The sequence below is a fragment of the Arvicola amphibius genome, chromosome 9 (genome assembly GCF_903992535.2).
Source record: "Arvicola amphibius chromosome 9, mArvAmp1.2, whole genome shotgun sequence".
Classification (NCBI taxonomy): domain Eukaryota; kingdom Metazoa; phylum Chordata; class Mammalia; order Rodentia; family Cricetidae; genus Arvicola; species Arvicola amphibius.
In genome coordinates this window covers 90,357,103-90,376,428 of record NC_052055.2, presented here as the reverse complement: position 1 = coordinate 90,376,428, position 19,326 = coordinate 90,357,103, and the positions used below count along the sequence as shown (strand labels likewise).

Genomic DNA, 19,326 nt, shown 5'->3' with positions numbered 1-19,326 from the left:
CTGCTGCTTTACCCGTTCACTTCCTCTTTGCAAACCAGGCAGAGGGCGTGATGGAGTAGGCCTCGAGGGAAGGCTGGCTCCACCAAGTGCTGTCAGATTGTCCGATAGGTGCTGGCTCACTTCCGGAAAGGTGCCAGTCGGCTGAGGCTGTGCCAGAAGTGAGATGGCTTCCGCCTGGGCTCTGCTAGCACCAACACCTGTTGCTGGGTCCGGCTGGCAGGCAAGGATGGATGCTTGTGGCGGGTCAGGTAGCCTGGTCTGCCGATAGCTGGGCAGGGAGAGACAGCAGGGGTCACAAGGTGGAAGACAGAGGGGTTCATCTGTGGATTCTGTTGCAGACACTTTGTGGGGGTAGTTTGCCACACAGGATCTGCTTTCCAGGGGGTTAACCACAATACACACAGGACCCCAGGGTATCAAGAGCTTTTGGCCTGAGGCTGGCCAGGGCCACTGTCCAAGGCATGGGATGCCTGCCTTCATCTACTGAGAGGGAGAGGTGGCTCCCTCCAGGCAGCTGTGATGTGGCTATCAGCAGCCTGGGAAAGTGAGCACCGTAGCCCCTGGTGCCACTAGGAGATCAGAGGTGTCAAGTGAAAACTATGACCAACCACTCTTGTCATCACCTTTGGAAACATACACCCGTAAAGACAGTGGACATCTCCAGAGACCCAGATGGCTAGCTGGCATTGCTTTTGAGGTCAGATGGAAACGTGATCCATGCTGGAACTGCCCGAGGAGTAGGATGGTTCCCCATTTACCTTTCGGCTTCCCTGTGGCCTGCTGCTTGCTGGCGTTCAGCATGGCCTGCTTCCTCTGCAGCTCAGTGATGGAGAAACCTGGAGGAAGGGCACACGTGAGATCCCGCCTTGCCTTCTTCAACTGTCCATGTGCCTCCTTGGAGGGCTTCCTGGTCCAGGTAATATCTGTCCTTCCCGGTACCCTATTCCTATCATACTTTACAGGCTGGCACGGCAGGGACTGCTCCCTCACCTGCTCAACCACCCTTCCCTGCCAACCAAGGGAGAGAGCAAAGATCCCTTGAGCCACCACTTCATTCTCCCCCTTGACCCTATGACCCCTTCCCATTTCTCCCCTCCAGCTTTCTCTATACTGCTGTGGAGGCTCTTTCCCAAACCACAGCATTAAGCTAGGGATCTAGGCATAGGAAAGGATGGGAAAGGACTCTAGTACCCACCCCATGTTCACCCAGGGCTTGAGCTGGTTGGAAAGGGACTCCCCCTGGTCTCAACAGATGGGCACATTCAGTGAGGCTGACCACAGAGGAGAAGGACTCTTTCTGCCAGAGGGGTGAGCACAGCAGAGCCTGTTCGGAGAGGTTTCTGCAACCTCACCTAGCCCAAGGCATGATCTAATTCTCAAGTTGGCGCTGAGCACCTGGTAGGTGGGCCCCAGAAACTAGGCAAGGCCCAGCAGGGTCTCCCACCTGTCTCCTGGTCCAGCCGCACCTGCTCCCTCTCCCTGGCAAAGGCCTTCAACCAGCGCTGCTTCTGTTCTGGTTTCCTGGCACACAGTAAGTGGCTGTCGCCCGTGGCACCACAGTACAGACGGAAGGCATTCTTGACGCTCACATGGAGGTCACGGTCCTTCCCGTCTTCCACATCCACCACCTCCAGGCCATCCATGTCCAGCCGGCCCTTGTAGTACAACGCGTCCCGGCGGAGCAGGTCCTGCCAGATGCTACCCTGAGCCCTGGCTGCCCAGCAGCCTGTCTGACCACCTGGTCATGCCCACTCCCACCCCCAGCCGCTGATGGACAGGACAGTCTTTGTCTTTGAGGTGCACATTGACAGGTGGGCAGAAAGCCCCAGAAACTAAAGCAGCAGCCCACGTGGTATGGGAGAGCAGAGAGAACAAGGCAGGCTTCGTGCATGGGGCCATTGTGCCATGGTTGAAAGAAGCAGAAGCTAGCAGTAAAGAGACCAGAGGCTGCGGGAATCAGAGAACTCAGGAGACTGAAACGAAGGCTTGCAGGGAGAGACATGGTCTGAGGAGCAGGCAGGGACCAGGTCGGGAAGGAGGGTGTTCTGAACAGCACACTGTTCCAGCAGCTACCCCAGTGTCCCTGGGCTCGCTCTGTAGAGAGTCAGTCCTAAGGGCCTTGAGAAGGAAATGGCCAGGGTAGAGTCGACCAGGCCCTTTACTTCTGGACAAGAGCCCCAGCCCTTACTGCTCTCCTATATGAAACTGGTCCAGCAAGGCAGGGTGGTTCGGATACCTTTTTACAGTAGATGAGCTGACGGTCAAAGAGAAAAAACATTCTCTGCTGACTCTTGGCTTGAGGCTGTGTTACACGGGTCAGCTCCCCCGAGTAGATGAGTTCTGAGCTCCTGACCAGGAGATCTTCCCCCTGAGTGAACCCCAAGGAGAGCCATGAGGTAAGTGCACCCAACCTTAGACTCCACTTCCTGCCTCTCTTGTTGGTGAGCCTTCCCACTGTAGCCTGAATTGTTCCAGGCCAACAAAAGGGGATAACAGACACCTTTAAAGCCCAAAGCAATCCTTGGGGCCTTGAAGGTATGGTTGTGGGAGGTGAATGTAGGCAGACTGTGGAGTAGGACTTCAATGTAGCCTGTGGGCCTTCTTGATGTGTCACTGTAAGGTGCACAGTGATTTCAAAGGGTAGGAAACTGGAAAATGCATTTGGATGTACTGAGTTAAATAAAATGTCAAAGCCCAGTTCACTCATTTTCATTTTGTATGTGTTCCACATGTGCGCTTATGTATGAGTGTGGGGGCCAGAGGTCAACACCAGGTGTCTTCATCACTTTCCATCCTTTTGTTAAACTTTTATTAAGTATATTTATTGTGGGAGGGGAGGGGTGGATGCCCGCATGCCACAGTAAGTATGTGGCGGTCAGAGGACACCTTGCAGGAGCCTCTCTTTCCACCACGGGGGTCTTGGAGACTAAGCACAGCTCATCAGCTTTGGCAGCAGGCACCTTTACCTGCTCAGCCATCTCAATGACTCCGTTTGTCTGGCTGGCCAGAAAGCTTCAGGGATCCTGTGTTCTTACTTTGGCAGATGGCTACTAGAAAGTACAGAATCCTAGACATGGCTCATATTTTCTTTTGAATGGACAGTGCTGCTTTAGAGAAAAAAAAATAGGTTTGGCAGGAACTTGCCCCTGCAGCTGAATGTATTTAAACCTGAAACTGGCAGTCTGGTGCTGTTGGCAGCTGTCCATTTGGGAATGACTGTGCTCTCCAGTCCTTGACCAAGCACGGGCTCAAAACCAGTCTACTGCATTGTCCTGCTCCCCTATCCAAGGTTTAGGGAGTCAGTGAAAGGGTAGGGCCTATGCCTCTACTTCTCTGTAGCTCATTCGGGCATGCTTCCACCTACTTTCCTATCCTGACAGCTGGCATGGCATACCATGGCTCCAGATGGGTAGAGACTAGAGGTGGCTAGTTGCTGGGTGCAGAGGAGCAGAGTCCTCCCATCCCCACACCTCTAGGGAGCAGGCATGCTAGTCGTCAGTTTACAGAAGGCAAGACTGGCAGATCCATGGGAATGCTCAACTCAGAATCTAAGCTGACAAAGCCTTGACGTGGGACGTTCCATTTCTAGTCCCGCCATTGGTCTAATCTCAACTGTTGACAGTTCCAGAAGGTATCTAAAGCTTAGCAGTCCAGCCTGTCTCTTAGGGCAGAGAAACAGACCAAGATGTCTTAGAAACACAGTTCCTTGGGTTAGGGCTGCCCCTGGGCTGGTGGTGGCTAGACAGTGTGTGGTGGTGGACACAGGAAGGAGACCATTAAGTGCCAAGGTGGAGGCACCACCAAAGAAAGGCCCAGTGCAAGAGAACCTATCTTGCAGTGGGTCCTGGGAGTGCAGTGGATCCCTGCTTCTGTTCCCCTCTGGATAAGAACAGTTTTCAAGCAAGGATCCCACAGTATTTTCTGGGCACTGGGGCCCTCACCTCCCAGTCCTCTATGGAGCTCTGCCACTGAGCAATCTTGTCGATGTTTTCAAGTCTCCGTTTCCGTTCATTGATGAGCTGGGCCACATTCTTCATAGCATGCAAGGCAGCTTCCACGTTCTTAAAGTCCCTGAGGCAGAAGAGACAGAAATGTGCAGCCAACTGGGGAGCAGAAAGAGCTGTAGAGTCCCCAGAGGGCCCTCTGTGTAAAGCTGTCACGTCTGTGGGCTGTGTACCATGGCCTCACCCATCAGGTAAATAGTCTCCTCCATAACTGGTAGGTAGAACAGCTTAATAGTCTATTGACGTATATCCTTCCCTACTCCAGTAGAGCTCAGGGTGGTGGGCTTGCTTTACCTAAGCTACTTCCCAGTGCCCAAAGCGGTACCCAGCATTTTGCAACTGGTTCCCACACTATAAATATTCAGATGGCTGGCTGATGGCATGCAGAGTCTCAGGCAGCTCCCCTCACCACCTTGTGCCCTCTTACCTGTGCTGGGGGTGTGTGTACTTGAGCAGCTCCGCCAACTGGAGGGGATACTTGCAGATCTTCTGCACAGGGGTCAGTAGAAAGCCATCCAGGGAGATGTCAATCATTCTTTGCAGCAGCCGGCAGGCCTCGAAGAAGTACACATACTTGCTGAGCTTGGTGAGCCGGGAGAGCTCCACACAGGCGTTGGGGTGGTTGTTGCAGTACTCAGAATAGATCTGGAAGTCTGCTTGCTGGGGGCACAGCTGAAGGTCAGGGTGGCTGTCTCCTGTTTGCCCAGGCAACAGGCCACAGCCATGAGGTGAGAGGGACAGGAAATCTCTGCATTTGTTTTAGGAACTGGTTCTACCGACTTGGCTGGTTACAAGCTATGTGCTGTCATCCCAGGGATGGGAAAAACCTGTGCTACATGCATGCCCATCCTTGGAGCCACTCAGCTTTCCCAGCAGGGCTTCCAGGAGGAATTCTGATTATGTATTTGTTATTTATCTTTTAATGAAATCAATGGTGCTAATCAGGAAGGGTTATCAAGGATACGCAGGTAAGACCTTGGAAGGTAGAAAGAATCCCTTAGCTGTTTCAGCAGAGGACAAGACAGCCTCTGCCCAGTAAGGCTAGCAGCTTCTATCTGTGAATCTGGTGTGGGAAATTCTGGGAAGACATAAAGCAAGGGAGCCATGCAGAAAGACAACGGGGAGTGTGGGGGTAGGAGGAGCAGGCACTGCTGCGTTAGGGCTCAGGGATCCTAGCAGGATGTGTCCAGGCGCACTCACGTGTTCCAGAAAGCAGGCACCCAGCTCACTCAGGTGTGGCCGCTCTGTGTTGAACTTCTGCTCCAGAGCCTTCACGAAGGCTTTCTGGCAGCGGTAGATGTCCTCAATGTTCCCGAAGATGGTGCGCAGCTGCTCTTCACTGAACATGTCCTCCCGCTTTCGGCACTGGCGGACATAGCCCTGGGGGATGGGGTGTGCCCACGCTCGCTCTCTAGGGACCCACCTGCCTACCCTTCCACGTGCCACGCCCACCACCCGACCCCACCCATCCTGTTCTACTCATTGCTTAGGGTCATACACTTCATAATCCCCACCTCGCTAAGCAAGCCCTGCCTGCCTTCCTCACCTCGCAGATGTCCCGAAGGTGCTTGATATAGTCCCGTTCCGTGCTGAGGATCTCATTGATGACATTGGTGCGCATCTGGTCCTTGCAGCTCTGGGCCTCTGGGACGTTGTCATCTGTCTCTCCAGCCCCGGCCCGCGGGGCCTCGTAGTCATCCGCGGGCTCATCCTGGTTCACCCGCAACTAGATGATACAAAACAGACGAGTGCCTGCCATCCTCCTCGTCACTCCCTGAACTCTGCTCCAGGGCATCGGGAGCAGAGGTCAGTAGCTCCCACGGGACACACAGGGCATACCTGCAATTTCCCTGCAACTACCTCCTAGGCACAAGGCAAGGGTTTGATGACCACAGCTGATGTCAAATTTACCCCTCTAGTAGGGCTGTGTTCTCAGCAGGGATTGGAGCAAACACTAGGAATTTCTGAACCAGACCTACTCATCAGGTGCCAGGTAGAGGTCTTGCCAGCTGGTTAGCTATTAAGTTAAGGAAAGGGTGGGGAAGTCTGCACAGGAGGGGTTCCTGAGTACCTGGGAATCCCCTCCCTTTGGGAGTCTACATCAAAATGTCCTTCTCTGGTGACCAGATGCAGCCTAAGGTTGGAACTGGGTCACCTGCTCTTCTGGGTATGACTTCACTATGCCTCCTGAGATTTCTACCTCTCAGGGCTGTCTGTATGTTACATGTTCCCCACACACCCTCAACGAAAACATAGTTGTGGGTAGAAGGCATGGGTTGCTTGAAGCAGTGGTATGCCAAAGCATATGTCTTGCATTTCTGACCTGCTCTTTTCTCTAGCCCGGGAGGGCCGTCAGCAAGGGCCTGGGAGTGGTGTGTGTGTGTGTGTGTGTGTGTGTGTGTGTGTGTGTGTGTGTGTGTGGTGTATATAGAATGTCACAGTTCTGACCCCCACCCATCCAGTCTGAGGTACCAAGTAACAGCAAAACAGAGAGGGCGGTCCATGCTACATGCCTGGAACTGCAGAGCTGTTTGGGGCTTGGACTTCTGAGCAGAGCCAGAAGTCTTCAGAAGTTTGGGGGAAAGCACAGACTGGAGCCATACCCGTACAAAGCTGGCAGGGAACCACCCCTCGCCATCTGCGACACGTCCCCACCACCATTCTCTGTTGGTGGCATCCATCACTTCGATGACATCGCCGGCTTTGAAGCCCAGTTCCTGATCATCCATGGTAACATGGTCCCAAAGGGCTTCAGCACATACCACACTGCCATCACTAATGAGCTGTGGAGAGAGCCAAGGCAGCGGAGTCAGTGAGGCAAGGCTACCCTAACCTGCCCTTACCAGCAGCCCTGGAAGCAGGGATCCTGGCCTGCTGTACAGAGAAACTAATGCAGTCCGTCCCATTGTCCCCACCCCACCCCCGGGGTGGGGGGCAGGGCTGTGTCTTGGGCATGTCAGTGAAGGAGCCAAAAGTGAATTCATTCACACCTTCAGCTACTGAGTCTGTGGCTTATGTTTCAGTGCCCTACACTGAGATGTCGGACTGGATGTGCACTGGGTAGTGGCAACTGGCAGCTGCTACCTGCGCTCCTAGATAGCCATTTAAGAGAGGGAACTTGCTCCCTCTACAGGTTTCTGCCTGTGAGGTCACCCAAGTAACGGTGCTGTTTTACCAATGACAGTGCCCATCACAGCAGCTGGGTCATATTCGTTGTGTCTTATTTAAAAAAAAAGAAAGAAAGAAAGAAAGAAAGAAAGAAAGAAAGAAAGAAAGAAAGAAAGAAAACTTGCAGAAGTAGTCACATGACCCCACTGCTCCTTACAGCCCTGGCACCCACACATGCGCTGAGGGGCGGTCCTCCTCAGACTTTAAATCCTGAGCCCTGGAGGTCCATTTTAATCACTGTTTTAGTTACAGCCTCCCTGACTTTCCTAGGCTGGAGAAGAAACAATTAATTAGAGCTGCTAACTCTAGAAGATAAGCCTCTGCCACCGAGTCAGTCACGTTATGTCTGGCTGAGAGCTCTATGCGCTGGGATCTTTCTGCCCAGTGACTGATGAGGCTCCTCTTTCTACTGTGTGGCCTTCCCCCGACCCCTCCCCAGGTGGCCCTGATGGTTGGACCTCGGTCCCTCATTCTGATTCGAAGGCTGTCTTCTGCTTTATGAATAGATGGCTGAGGGCAGGATACAGTGGGGTAGGGGATGCATATGGCCTCCTTGGCTAGCCAACAGAGAACTAGATGGTCACCTCCAAGTAGGTCCCCTCACAACCCAGTCCTGCTTCTTCTAAGCTGCTTTATACCCTGTGCGCGCTCTCCCTTGACCTCCCTGGAGACTTCCTGTTTGAATCCTCGCATCAGCCCAGGAAAGTGGAGCTCTTCCCAGGAAGATAAGTGGCACTTCTGCCCCAGTGTCAGGCATTGCCCTAGAGCTCTCTGTGCCCAAAGCCCCACACGGATCCTAGCACAGGGCTCTGGGTTCCTGGGGACAGCAGCCCTCCAACCTCTGGGCTGTCTCTGTAACAGTGACTTTTGGTAGATAAGTCTGGCTGACACACAGCTGGTATAAGACAGGAGGACTCATCAGCAGGACCACAGTAAGAGCCAGTCTGCTGCGGGCCAGGAGCCAGCAGGCTTCCTGCAGCGGCCTGTCATGTGAAGCCTTGAAGATAGAGCAGAAAGAGGTGAAGCCAGTGAGAGAGAACGGGGAATGTGCCTGACCTGGTCTGTAATTTTGGCCACAGATTTGGGGAAATAACCCAGGTAACTCAACGTGGTCCAACTTCCTGCTTTGGATGAACTGGGTGAGGGATCCCCCTCTGTCCCTGGATCCCCCCAAATAAACATAGGGAGAAAGGGAGGGAGGAAGGCAGGCAGGCCTCTCCACTGCACACCATCTCCTTATTTTGTGGTCTGGGTAGACCTTGTGGATCCTACCCTGCTGCTGGGACAGCTACTGAGGGTGTGGGACAAAGGCAGGGCTTTTCAGAGACGAGGGTCCTGGGTTGCGTTACTGACAAGTCCCACAAAGCCCAGTCACGCGGAAGCCTGTAGAGTGGGAAGGAGCCACTGGTCATCAATGTCGCTTCCAGACACAGAAAGCATCCAGTAGACACACTGCCGTGTCTCTGAGCATATCCTCCGAACTCACTGCGTCTCCCATCAGCACAGCAGTAAACAGACTCTCCGCGTGATGGGTATCACAAATGGAAGACTAACATGCATAGCTCCGAAACCAACCATGTCCATGTCACTGCCAAAGCAAAATGTGGCTCCAAGAGGCGAGAAACACATTTTACAGAGGAGTATCAGAGGCGAACCCCAGCTTCAGCTTGGTTCATTTCTCTGCAGAGCCCCTCTTGGCCCCACCAAGTGCACCTGCTCCTAAATCCGGCTCTCCAGCTGCCTCTGAGAATAGGAATCCAGTTGGCTTCTGCCTGGCAGGAAGAGACAGAGGCTGGCTGGCTGCCTCTGAGGTGGAGAGGCATCTGGGGGCAGTTGGAGCTTGTGCCAATACCCAGGTAAGTTCAAGATTAAGATAAACCAGGGACAGGGGCAGAATTCCTTCCCGTGCCTCTGGTTCTGCCTGGCTCTAAGGGAGGCCGTGATTTAAACGGACCCCAGTAGACCATCACCTTTATCATCTCGCCCTCCTCCTACCTCCTGTGTTCCTCTCACATGCGGGGTGGTGGCGCCTTCTCACCAAGCTGTCCCTGAACACCGGATGTGGTGGGAGGGTGTGTTCAGAGTGGCTGCTGCAAGTCAGACAGCAGCGGCTCTGCCCTAGGAGACTGACTGGCACTTTTTAAGGCCTAAAATAACAAAAACGCAGGTATCGCCTACAGAGGAGCCCCGATATCCTCTACAGGCCTCCTGCAGCCCCGACACAATACATGCCCTGCAGTCCGACGCACACCCTTTCCAAACAGCCCCCACTAGCAGGTCATGGCTCCTCCAACATGTCAGTCAGAGACCCGCCATGTTGCCCCACCCCCTCCTCCCCAGCCTCGAAAACTGATGAAAGGCCTATTGGGCACGTGTGCCACCACGCCCCTCAGTCACCCTCACGGTGGCATCCTCGGGGGCACCCCCAGATCGGCCTTGACAGTGAGCACACGGGGTTGGGGGTGGGGCTGGGGGGAAATCTTTCCCTCTGCGTGGTGACAGCGGCTAGACTGTGCCACTCACCCTGCGCGGTCCCCCGCGGTGCTGGGCGCGTGCAGCTCAGCGAAAGGCCAGCAGGAATATCAGCACGGCGTTGATGAGGACCAGCAGCGCCAGCACAGCCGAGACCACCACGCGCTGGGCGCCCGGGGGCAGGTTGCAGCGCAGCAGGGCGCGGAGGGCACCGCCAGGCGTCGCAGGGCCACGCCGGGGCTGCGGGGGCCTGGCCATCACGCCCGGCCTACCTCCGGGCTCCTAGCGCCGGGAGATCCCAGCTCAGGACTGGAGCCGGAGGCGTCGGAAAGGAGGCGGAGCTGACTGCGTTCATCCGCCAGGCTCCTCCCTCACAGCCAGCTCTCTGAGTGAGCATCCAGGGCTTCAGTGGGTGCAGGGCGAAAAGAGTTGCAGAGGGGGTGAGTGGCAGGGAGGGGACCTGTTAAAATCGCATGACGGGGTTGCTGTGGCTCTGAAGAGCAAGTGCGTTGTGATCTGCCTGGGCACTTCCCTGGGAGAGTTAGAGGCCTCTAATATCCACACAATGTTAGGTGCACAGATAGCCATGGAAGTCCTGGGGGTACCTGGGGACCTAGCTGACCCAGGCATTCCCTAGTGAGCTGAAATCCTTGGTTGTTGTTGTTGTGGGGGGGGGGGGGGTAGGGTTAGGAGTTTTGTCATATAGTCCAGACTGGCTTTAAATTCATACATTTTACATAGATGACCTTGAAATTTTGATTTGCCTACTCCACCTCCTCGGAGGTAGGATTCTGGGTATGAACCATCATGCTTGGTTTTATGTGCTTCCGGGATCAAACGAGGGCTTCATGCTTGCTAAGCCAGTACTCCACTCTCTGAGGCAAATCCCCAGAGGACCAAGGGATCTTAATTCTAATAAGACTGTCCTCGGGAATTCGCTTCACAAATGAGTGAGTGTGCCTCTGTAACATTAGATAATTAGCTGTCACACAAATGCCCAGCAAAAGAGGGTAGTGGGAGAAGAGTCTGAACCTGGGCCTGACTGATCAGCCTCCATCACCAGAACAGGGGTCTGAGCCTTCGGACGCACAGCTGTCTTCTTCACTGGCAGCACCAAAGAGAACCCGCAGCCTCAACCAAGCAGAGGTCTCGGTCTTACCAGCGTGGCCCTCTGAAACCCACTGTAGTTTAGGTGGGTGAGGCACAGCAGAGGAAGCACCGTGTTCATATGTGTAGGTGACTGTCCCCTGATACCTGGCATCACCCTGCTGAAGAGCTCAGGTGTGTACACGTGTGGTCCCGTGTACAATGTGCATACATGTGTATCTGTGAGGAGGGACACTTCTGTGGGTGTGTGGGGGAGTTATCTGTGCATGTATCTGTGTGTATGTGTGGATGCCTCTGTGGATCTGAAGGGGCAGCTCACCTTCTGCATACAGGCTCAACCTAGACCGTTGATCTGGGGTACTGCATCTACTAAGTTCTGCAGAAAATCTTGGGTATCAGGTCCCCCCCCCCCCCCATTCCTCAAAGGGTTTTGGGAACATGGTGGTTTGAAAAAGATGTCTCCCATTGTCTTGGGGCATGTGATCTCCATTTGACAGCACTGTTCTGGGAAGCTGAGGAGGTGTGGCCTTGTTGGAGGAATTATGTCACTAGAGGTGGCTTTCTCTATGCTTCCCCCCCCCCCCCGCTTACAGTCTTAGACATGAGCTCTCAGCAGTCCCTGCTGCACGTCTGCCACCTGCTGCCTTAATTCTGTCTTAGCCCCTGGAACTGTGCGTTCAAACAAAGTCTTCCTTCTAAAAGTTGCCTTGGCCATGGTTGTTTCAACGCAGCAGTAGAAGACTAATGCAGGTGGACGTCAGAAGACATCCAAGGGCCACTGCCCTTCCATTTCTAACTTCCCTCTAAGGCTGGGGACCTGCCATCTACTGGAGCGAGGCTGGGACTTGTAGTTCCATAGAGAGAAGGTAGCTTCTCCATTCCCCAGGTACCTTAGCACAGCAGGCTGAAGTACTGTAGGGTCCTACGGCACTGAGACCAAACATTCCGTCTTTGAAGTAAGTCCTTTAAGACTCAGAAGGGAAACAAAATTTAGAAAACTCAGTAGGTGTACAACTCATCATTCCCCAAAAAGTTCCTAAAACATACAAGATTCACCAAGACCCCTCCTGAGGGTTACATAAAGAATGGCAATTGCCAAGAAGAGGAGACTGGCCAGCTGAGCTGCTCACAAGTCCTGCAGAGAGCTCCAGGGATGCGGCTGTCTTGAGAATCATCAGGCATGCTGGGCCTTCCAGTGATACACCTGTTTTTAATTCAGTTATGCGCTTATGCATAACCCAGTAAAACTCATTCATTTACTAAGCTAGACTTGGGTTTCTTTGTTTTGTTCTCAGTACCCCATCTGATGTGAGTCTGTTTGCTTCCCTCAGATCCTGGGGTAAAGTCACACAATAGCACTCTGTTCACTGCTATGCCAGATCCAGAGAGGACCAGCCCCAGCTACGAATATGACTTTCACCTCATGATGGCAGCAAAACCGCAGGGAAGCATGAAATGGGACAAAAGGCCCTTGGGTTTGGGCTGGGTTAAGAACTATGTGGGGATACGACCCTACCCAGGTACTCTTAGCTTTTAAACTTCAAGAGCTCATGGTATAACTCGAATGATAGTGACAACAGCTTGACCCCTAAACTCAGGCCCCTAAGCTGGTGTGTCAACTAACAGGAAAGAGGAAGGGAGACATAGATGTCTAAGGTGATGGAGGCTGAGTCTAAGTTCTATAATTCTGGGTAATGATGGAGGGGACAGGAGCTGCTTTGGAGGAGTAACCACCATCTGGCTTTGCAGCTCTGGGCTCACAGGGCAGCAGTGATCTGAAGGGACTTACAGCTGCTCCTTCCCTGTCTCAAGGAGCTCCTGGGGCAGCTGGTTAGCCAACCACCAACAGTGATCACAAGACAATGAAGCACCAACAGGTGTTAGGGTCCTCCTTCAGGCTGGGGAGTATGAGAACCAGGGCAGGCCCGCTATGTCTGTCATCACAGAAGCCAGGGGAAGACAGAGACACTTGGAGCCAGAGGTCAGCTGACTCCATAGTGAGGTGGCCTTGGGTCCTGCAGTACATTCACATGAGTCACAAGTGCCTGGGGAGATGGCAAGCACCCTTGGGAGACAAAATGTTCTGAGACAACTCTGCTTCCCACCACTGTGTTGATCCCATGATTGACAGCATTCTTGCTTACACTTTGAGATGGCACATTCTATGGCTCTCCTGTGTTGTCTGCCTCCTAGCTTGGGCTTTTGATAGGATGATATAGAAGCCATCTGTACTCTGCTTCTACCCTAGAATTGAGGGATCTAAGCAGCTATGGGCACAGGTAACAAAGGGAACCCTGGCATCCCAGTGTTCTCCTCTGTGTGGGAAGCAGCTGGCGCTAAGGGGACGTTTCAGGCATGGCCCGACCCAGAGGGTACGGGCTGCCATGCACAGGTTGTAAGGGAGACTGAAGGTCCTTCACCCACCTCCCCTCAGATCACTGCACACACACAGTAGAACTGAAACGCAGTGGAGATGAGGCCATGGGTGGGTGGTTGTAGGAAGGAAGGGCCCTATGAAGAGCCACAGATAGACATTTCCTACTTTTGCCAGTTTGGAAAAATCCTTGTGCTGAGGATGAACTCAGGCCAGGTAGCAGGCATGGAAGCAAAGCCTAGTATGGCTGAGCAAGGTAGGAAGCACAGGCATGCCCAGGCCCAAGCCATGGGCATCTGGAGAAGGCTCTATACTGGACAATGCTGTGGGAGAGAGACACTTGCAGGAGCTGAGGACAATTAACTGCTTTGTTTGCTGACTCATCCTGCAGGCGTCAGGCAGTCCCAAGGGACCTGGGACAAGTATGTGGAAGGAATACAAAAAGCCTAAGACCCTGCGCCACCTTCTCATGCTCCTCACATGAAAAGACAGGCATCGTATACACAGCCTCCTCCTGCATGCTCAGCCCTTTGCAAGAAGGACTGGGCCTTCTATGCATCTGCACGCTATGCCTACAGGGTGCACACGTGTGTGAGTAAGCACGGCAGTCACTCCCCGGGTACCCAGAATGCAGACTGCCTCTCTGATTCTCACTGCCTATCACACTCTTGGCTGCAGGGTTGGGATCCCCTCTGTAAGAACTCGGGAAGTCTGGGGGGCTTTAGAGATGGTTCAGTGGTTAAGAACACGTAATGTTCTTGCAGAGGACCCAAGTTAGGTTCCTAGTATCCAACGCTGGTACCTGATAGCTACCCATAACTCTAGCTCCAGGGAATCCCACGTCCTCTTCTGGCCATATGTGTGTACCCACACAGAGACATCATTAAAATGCCTGATGTGGGAGTCCCCTCTCTGTGCTGTGATGACCATTAATTAATAAAGAAACTGCTTTGGACCTATAGCAGGGAAGGCAGAGTCAGGTAGGCAGGGAAAACCAGGCTGCATGCTGGGAGGAAGAAGGGCAGAGTCAGGAGAGGGACACCATGGATCGGCCTCCAGAGATAGACGTGCTTAAACTTTGCTGGCAGTCCATGACCTCGTGATGATATGCAGATTAATAGAAATGGGTTAAATTAATATGTAAGAGTTAGCCAATAAGAAGCTAGAGCTAATGGGCCAAGCAGTGGTTTAATTAATTCAGTTTCTGTGTGATTATTCTGGGCGGCCAGGACGAACAAGCGGCTCCTTGCAACAAATGCTTTATAAAACTCTTATAGAATCTGACAAGTCCTTTTTTTCTCCTACTGGTGGCATGAACATGAAAAGTTCACAATCAACAATATGATACCTACTTTTAAGAAAGTGCAAGTCAGTATGTGATTTCTGGCAGGCCAAACATCACTGAGGACACTTTCCTCTGACACCTCCTGCTCCAACAATGTCCAAGGATAAAATTAGTGCTAACCCCCAACAGAGCTTCCTGCTGAGTCCCTACAGGCAGCAGACAATGCCCATGGGGTGGGAAGGGGGTACCCGAGGAAGGCAAAGGAGCCAGCCCATCCCCCAGAAATCACCCCCTACATCTTTTCCCAGCTCCAAGCTCTGGTTAGAATCTACTCGATGCCTTCTGCAGGTCAGAAAGCACAGTCTTTCTTGACTCTATCCCCAGAGCCACAGTTAGATGGGCTGACTAGCCCGAGGCCTGTCCCTGGAATCCGGGGGACATCCTTTATGCCTGCCCTGCCTGTTCTCTGTCCCCTTTAGAGACCCACTCCTTGCTTTTTCTGTTCGGATCTTGGGGTACTGGTGCTCCACTGAGGGAAGCATTGTGGAGAGTATACCCCGGTAAGGAGGCAGCCTTTTCCTGGCACAGCCCACTGCATCATTGCAAGGAGCTCCCATCCCTGACTGGCTGTCCCTTGAAAGACCTTGAGCCAACAAAGAAGTAAACTATTTAAGGAGTAAGCAATTGGCGCTTAGAGAAGTCCTAAGGACACCACACCACTCATCCTCTCCTCAAAGGCCCTTCCCACACGCACACCATCTATGCTGGCTCACGGGCCCCTGCATGTGCTCACCACCTGCCTCAGAACTTCCTGGTTCTTATATGGTATCCCTGGCTCTGGGGATTCTTTTGCCAAAGTTCTGTGCCTGCAGCCCTTGTCTACAACCAAAGAGCTCAAAAACTCAAGATGTACCTTTCCATGTGTGTAACTGTAAGACACAAAAACCCAGTAGTGTGGCATGGCAGGACAGTCAAGGAGCCTGCCCGCGGGCGTCTCTGTGTCTGTCACTATAGTTGCCATTATTGAAACCTACTCAGAACCAGCCACAGCAAGTTATGGTCATATTTCCAGTCTGTCCCCATGCTGTGTCCTGGTCATCTCGTATTGGAGTGAAGGAATCAACGTTCTGTTGCCTCCTCCTTGCTCCATACCACACACAGGGCATCTAGGATTCTTTCCTTGCTCTGAGGAAGGTGAGGAAGACAGCCTGGTTCTCTAAAGCAAAGCCTGACCATCATCTCTGGATTCTGTCTATAAAGAAGATGAGAACGCTCCATCGAAAAAGTTCATGAGGGTCAGTTCCGGAGAAAGACTGGGGGCTGGGAGTAGAGCTTTGTGGTATAGCATGCACTTAGTATTTCCAAGGCCCTAGGTTCAAGACCCCCTCCCCCCACATACACACAGATTTACTTCTTTAATTAGAAACTTTAACTTATTTGCATGCTTTTTTTTCCTCTGTGTTTCACAGATTTTTGCATTGGGTGTTATTACCAATAATATGTGTGTGAAGCAGATGCACATGTATGTGGGCCAGTGAAAAAGTGGTGTGTGTGTGTGTGTGTGTGTGTGTGTGTGTGTGTGTGTGTATAGGTCAGAGGACAACCTCCAATGTGTTTCTAAAAAGCTAGATTTTTTTTTTTTTAAGTTAAAGTCTCTCACTGGCCTGGAGTTTGCCAAGCAGGCTAGGCTGGCTGACCAGCGAGCCTCAGGGATCTACCATCTGCCTGTCTCTGCTGCCCCAGCACCAAGATTACAAGCACATACCACTGTACCCAGCTTTTTCACATGAGTTCCATGCATTGGACTCAGGTTCTCATGTTTGTAAGGTAAATATGTGACCAACCGGGTCATCTTCCAAGCTCTGCAGCAAGCATCGGGGAACGACTCTTTTCAATCATTATTAGAGTATTGGGGTGTAGCTTAGTGGAACAAGGCCCCCTCACATGAGCAAGGCCTGGGCTTCAGCTGTCAGCACCACCAAACATAAAAAACATAAAACAGGAAAGAAAAAAAAAGGATGTGGTTCACATGTGAAATGCCCCTAACGGGCTCACCTCCCTGGCTTCTGACACTGTTTAGGGAAGTTTTAGAAACCTGGGGTGAGAAGACATGGTTTTCAGAGGTGGGTCATTGAGGATGGACTTTCAGGAGAGTGGCCAGGCCCTGCTGCCAGCCCAGGTCCTCTGCTTCCTGGCGGGTGTCATGAGAGAAGCTGCTGCTCTCCCGTGGATGGGCGCCCTCCAGCCACCATGTTGTTTGTACCACTGTGAAGCATATCTCACCCCAGAGCTCCAACAGCCCTTTCCACCACCCAGATGCGCTGGCAGCCCATGGCCATGCAGAAGAAAACAGTCACTGTCTAGACCTGGGCCTCTGGGAAGAGGTCACCTGCCGAGAACTTCCCTACTCAGTTCTATGTGTAAAGAAGGTACCACACCCAACAGTGCTTTTGGAGATGTCTAAGGCAGGTGGGAAGAAGACAGGGATATGGGAAAGCAGAGGAGCCCCCTCACCCACGAATCTGCTTGAAGCCGCTTGTCTCGGGGGTGGGGGTAGGGTACTCTTGGGTGGGAGAGCAACATTTCTGTCACAATTAGCAACTGCTTACAACCTTTCTTCTTTCTCAGCTACAAACCTGCCATATTCTAGGAACCTCACCAGACACTGCATTTACAGAGCAAGGACATGGTCTCCATCCTGTGAGCAACCCTAGAGGCTCCTGATGTCACCTTATCAGGTTGTAATTATATTGGATATATATACACATACACACACATATATAAAGATTATATTCTATTGGGATGTATATATCTATATGTAAACATATATGGTTATAATATAATCCAGCATACCTACCCTCCAAAGCCCCTAAATCCCGCTTATCAAAAACGGGAGAAAAGGAAGAGGAAAAGGGTTTCTTAGCAGCCTTTTAAGATGCCATCCGAGGACCACCAAAATAGTGCACACGGCTAAGGCAAGGCATTAGTGGTGTTTTCCCTGAGGAGGCCACACCCACACTTGGTTACGTGTATCCTTACTCAACATCTCTCTTTCTCCCTCAGCACTCACACTTAAGTTGATATTAAAATATCCGTGGACTCTGCTTCAAACTGCCTGGGCCTGAAATTCCTTTCTGGGTTGGAGCTACAAATCCAGCTTTGACCCCAAACTGAGGTCCCTAAAAAGAACACCTCAGGCTGCTGAGGGTGACAGTGGAGCTGCGTCTTTGGCCCCTCACCACTGACAGGTGCACTTGCCGTCCACTCACAGATAACACAGCCTCCCGAGAATCATCTGCTAATGAGAACTCTTCAGTACTGCAAGACCTGAATTCATTTGGACGAAGCAGGAACACACACAGGAGCTTGTGTTTATGCAGGACAACAAGCTCACTACCGTTATATTCCACCCTCTCCCCAGTGAGAAACAGGAGTGTGTGTGACTATTTAATGGAAAACCTAAGCTTCAAAATGTCTGAGGAAATGCTAGTTAATGGCTGGTTACTGTGTGTGTGTGAAGGGGGGCAGGCAGCTGTAAAGGAGGTATAGCCTCTGGTACTTTGTAGCACAGTCGGGTAGCCCTGGTGCATTCAATTAAGAACTGCTCAAGAGGCCTGGGGGAATAGCTCAGTGGGTAAAAGTACTTGCTCTGCAAACATGGGGACCTGAGTTCAAATCCCCAGCACCACCATGTAAAAAGCCAGGAATAGCTACATACACATGTAACCACAGTATTGCAGGAGTCAAAACAGGCAGATCCTGAGCTGGTGGCCTCTGCATGTGTGTGTATAAATTTATATGCACATGTGAATAGCTTAAAAGAGGGGTTGGGGTGATAACACAGTCTTTACTTACATGCATGACTTATAAACATGAGGACAAAAGTTGGATCCACAGAACCCATGTTTAAAAAAAAAGCCAGATATGATGGTATGTATTTGGAGGCAGAGACAGAGAGACCCCTTGGGCAAGCCTGCCAGCCAGCCTAGCCTACTTGAGTACCTCCAGGCCAGTAAGAAACCCTGTCTCAAAAATCAAAGTGGACAGCGACCAAAGAACAACAGCTGAGGTTACAATGAGGTCATATGTGTTCATACATATGAACACACGTGTTTATCCGTGCAATATGAACACATACACACATAGCTCAAAGGAGCTAGTGGATGAGGTTCTGAATTTTCCCAACATAAAAAAATAGTGAATTTTTGAGGCAATGGGTGTGTTCATTACCCATCATACGACAATTAAATACAACATACACAATAAGTGTCAGCTAAAAATTGAAAGGAGAACTTGTGATGGGAAGTAGTTCTGCCCAGATGAAATCTCTCACTAATTTCATCTTCTTAGCCAGGAAACAGAGAAACCTTTAAGTGGCACACGGTTGTCATAGCAACACCGATACTCAGCTTGTGTCCACAGGGAAACTAGCTTATCAGTTTTCCCTTGCTTCGTGCAGTCTATGCGGGATTTGTCACTTGAACTGGAACAACAGGAAGACCTGCTTGCTCGTTCTACCAAGACTACTGCCTGGCACTGCCCCTGCTCCAGGACTCTCTGCAAACCCAGGGAAGTTCTGTCTTTAAACACACTGTGCAAAGAAAAAAAAAAAAACCTCACTGTGGGGGTAACAGCTACTGGATAAAGGGTGCTGTGTGTACCCCAGCTACTACTCCACATACTTCAAACACAATTGCACTTGTGTCTCGCATGAACCTGCAGAGGGACCCTCCTTCCACTGGCCGAGCCTCCTTGACACTACCTCGTTGATGGCCAGTTGCTCTCCACCTCCTCTCGGGTGGCTGTAGTGGTGCCCCGAGTTGTGAAGCTCTTCATACAGGTCCTCCTCACTGCCTGTTTCCTCTGTGCACACTGTGTCCAGAGTTCCATCCGGCATCCCTGGAAGGAGAGACAGT

General features: G+C 51.9%; 1 protein-coding gene across 2 annotated transcripts in view; it reads right to left on the bottom strand.

Annotated features, from left to right (window-relative positions):
* Positions 1–19,326, bottom strand: part of Arhgef4 (Rho guanine nucleotide exchange factor 4) — an 84,000-nt gene continuing 64,674 nt past the window's right edge. The window contains exons 1-10 of one of the 2 annotated variants that reach the window (XM_038341948.1): positions 9,696–9,927; positions 6,608–6,787; positions 5,551–5,730; positions 5,205–5,384; positions 4,432–4,664; positions 3,942–4,071; positions 2,237–2,368; positions 1,445–1,688; positions 759–836; positions 1–268 (exon numbers count right to left, since the gene is read on the bottom strand). In XM_038341948.1, coding sequence (XP_038197876.1) covers positions 117–268; positions 759–836; positions 1,445–1,688; positions 2,237–2,368; positions 3,942–4,071; positions 4,432–4,664; positions 5,205–5,384; positions 5,551–5,730; positions 6,608–6,733 — 1,455 coding nt within the window. In that variant the 5' untranslated portion in view covers positions 6,734–6,787; positions 9,696–9,927 and the 3' untranslated portion in view covers positions 1–116. Of the gene's footprint in view, positions 269–758; positions 837–1,311; positions 1,689–2,236; positions 2,369–3,941; positions 4,072–4,431; positions 4,665–5,204; positions 5,385–5,550; positions 5,731–6,607; positions 6,788–9,695; positions 9,928–19,172; positions 19,310–19,326 lie in introns of those variants that run through there. The other variant, XM_038341946.1, reaches the window with a different exon arrangement.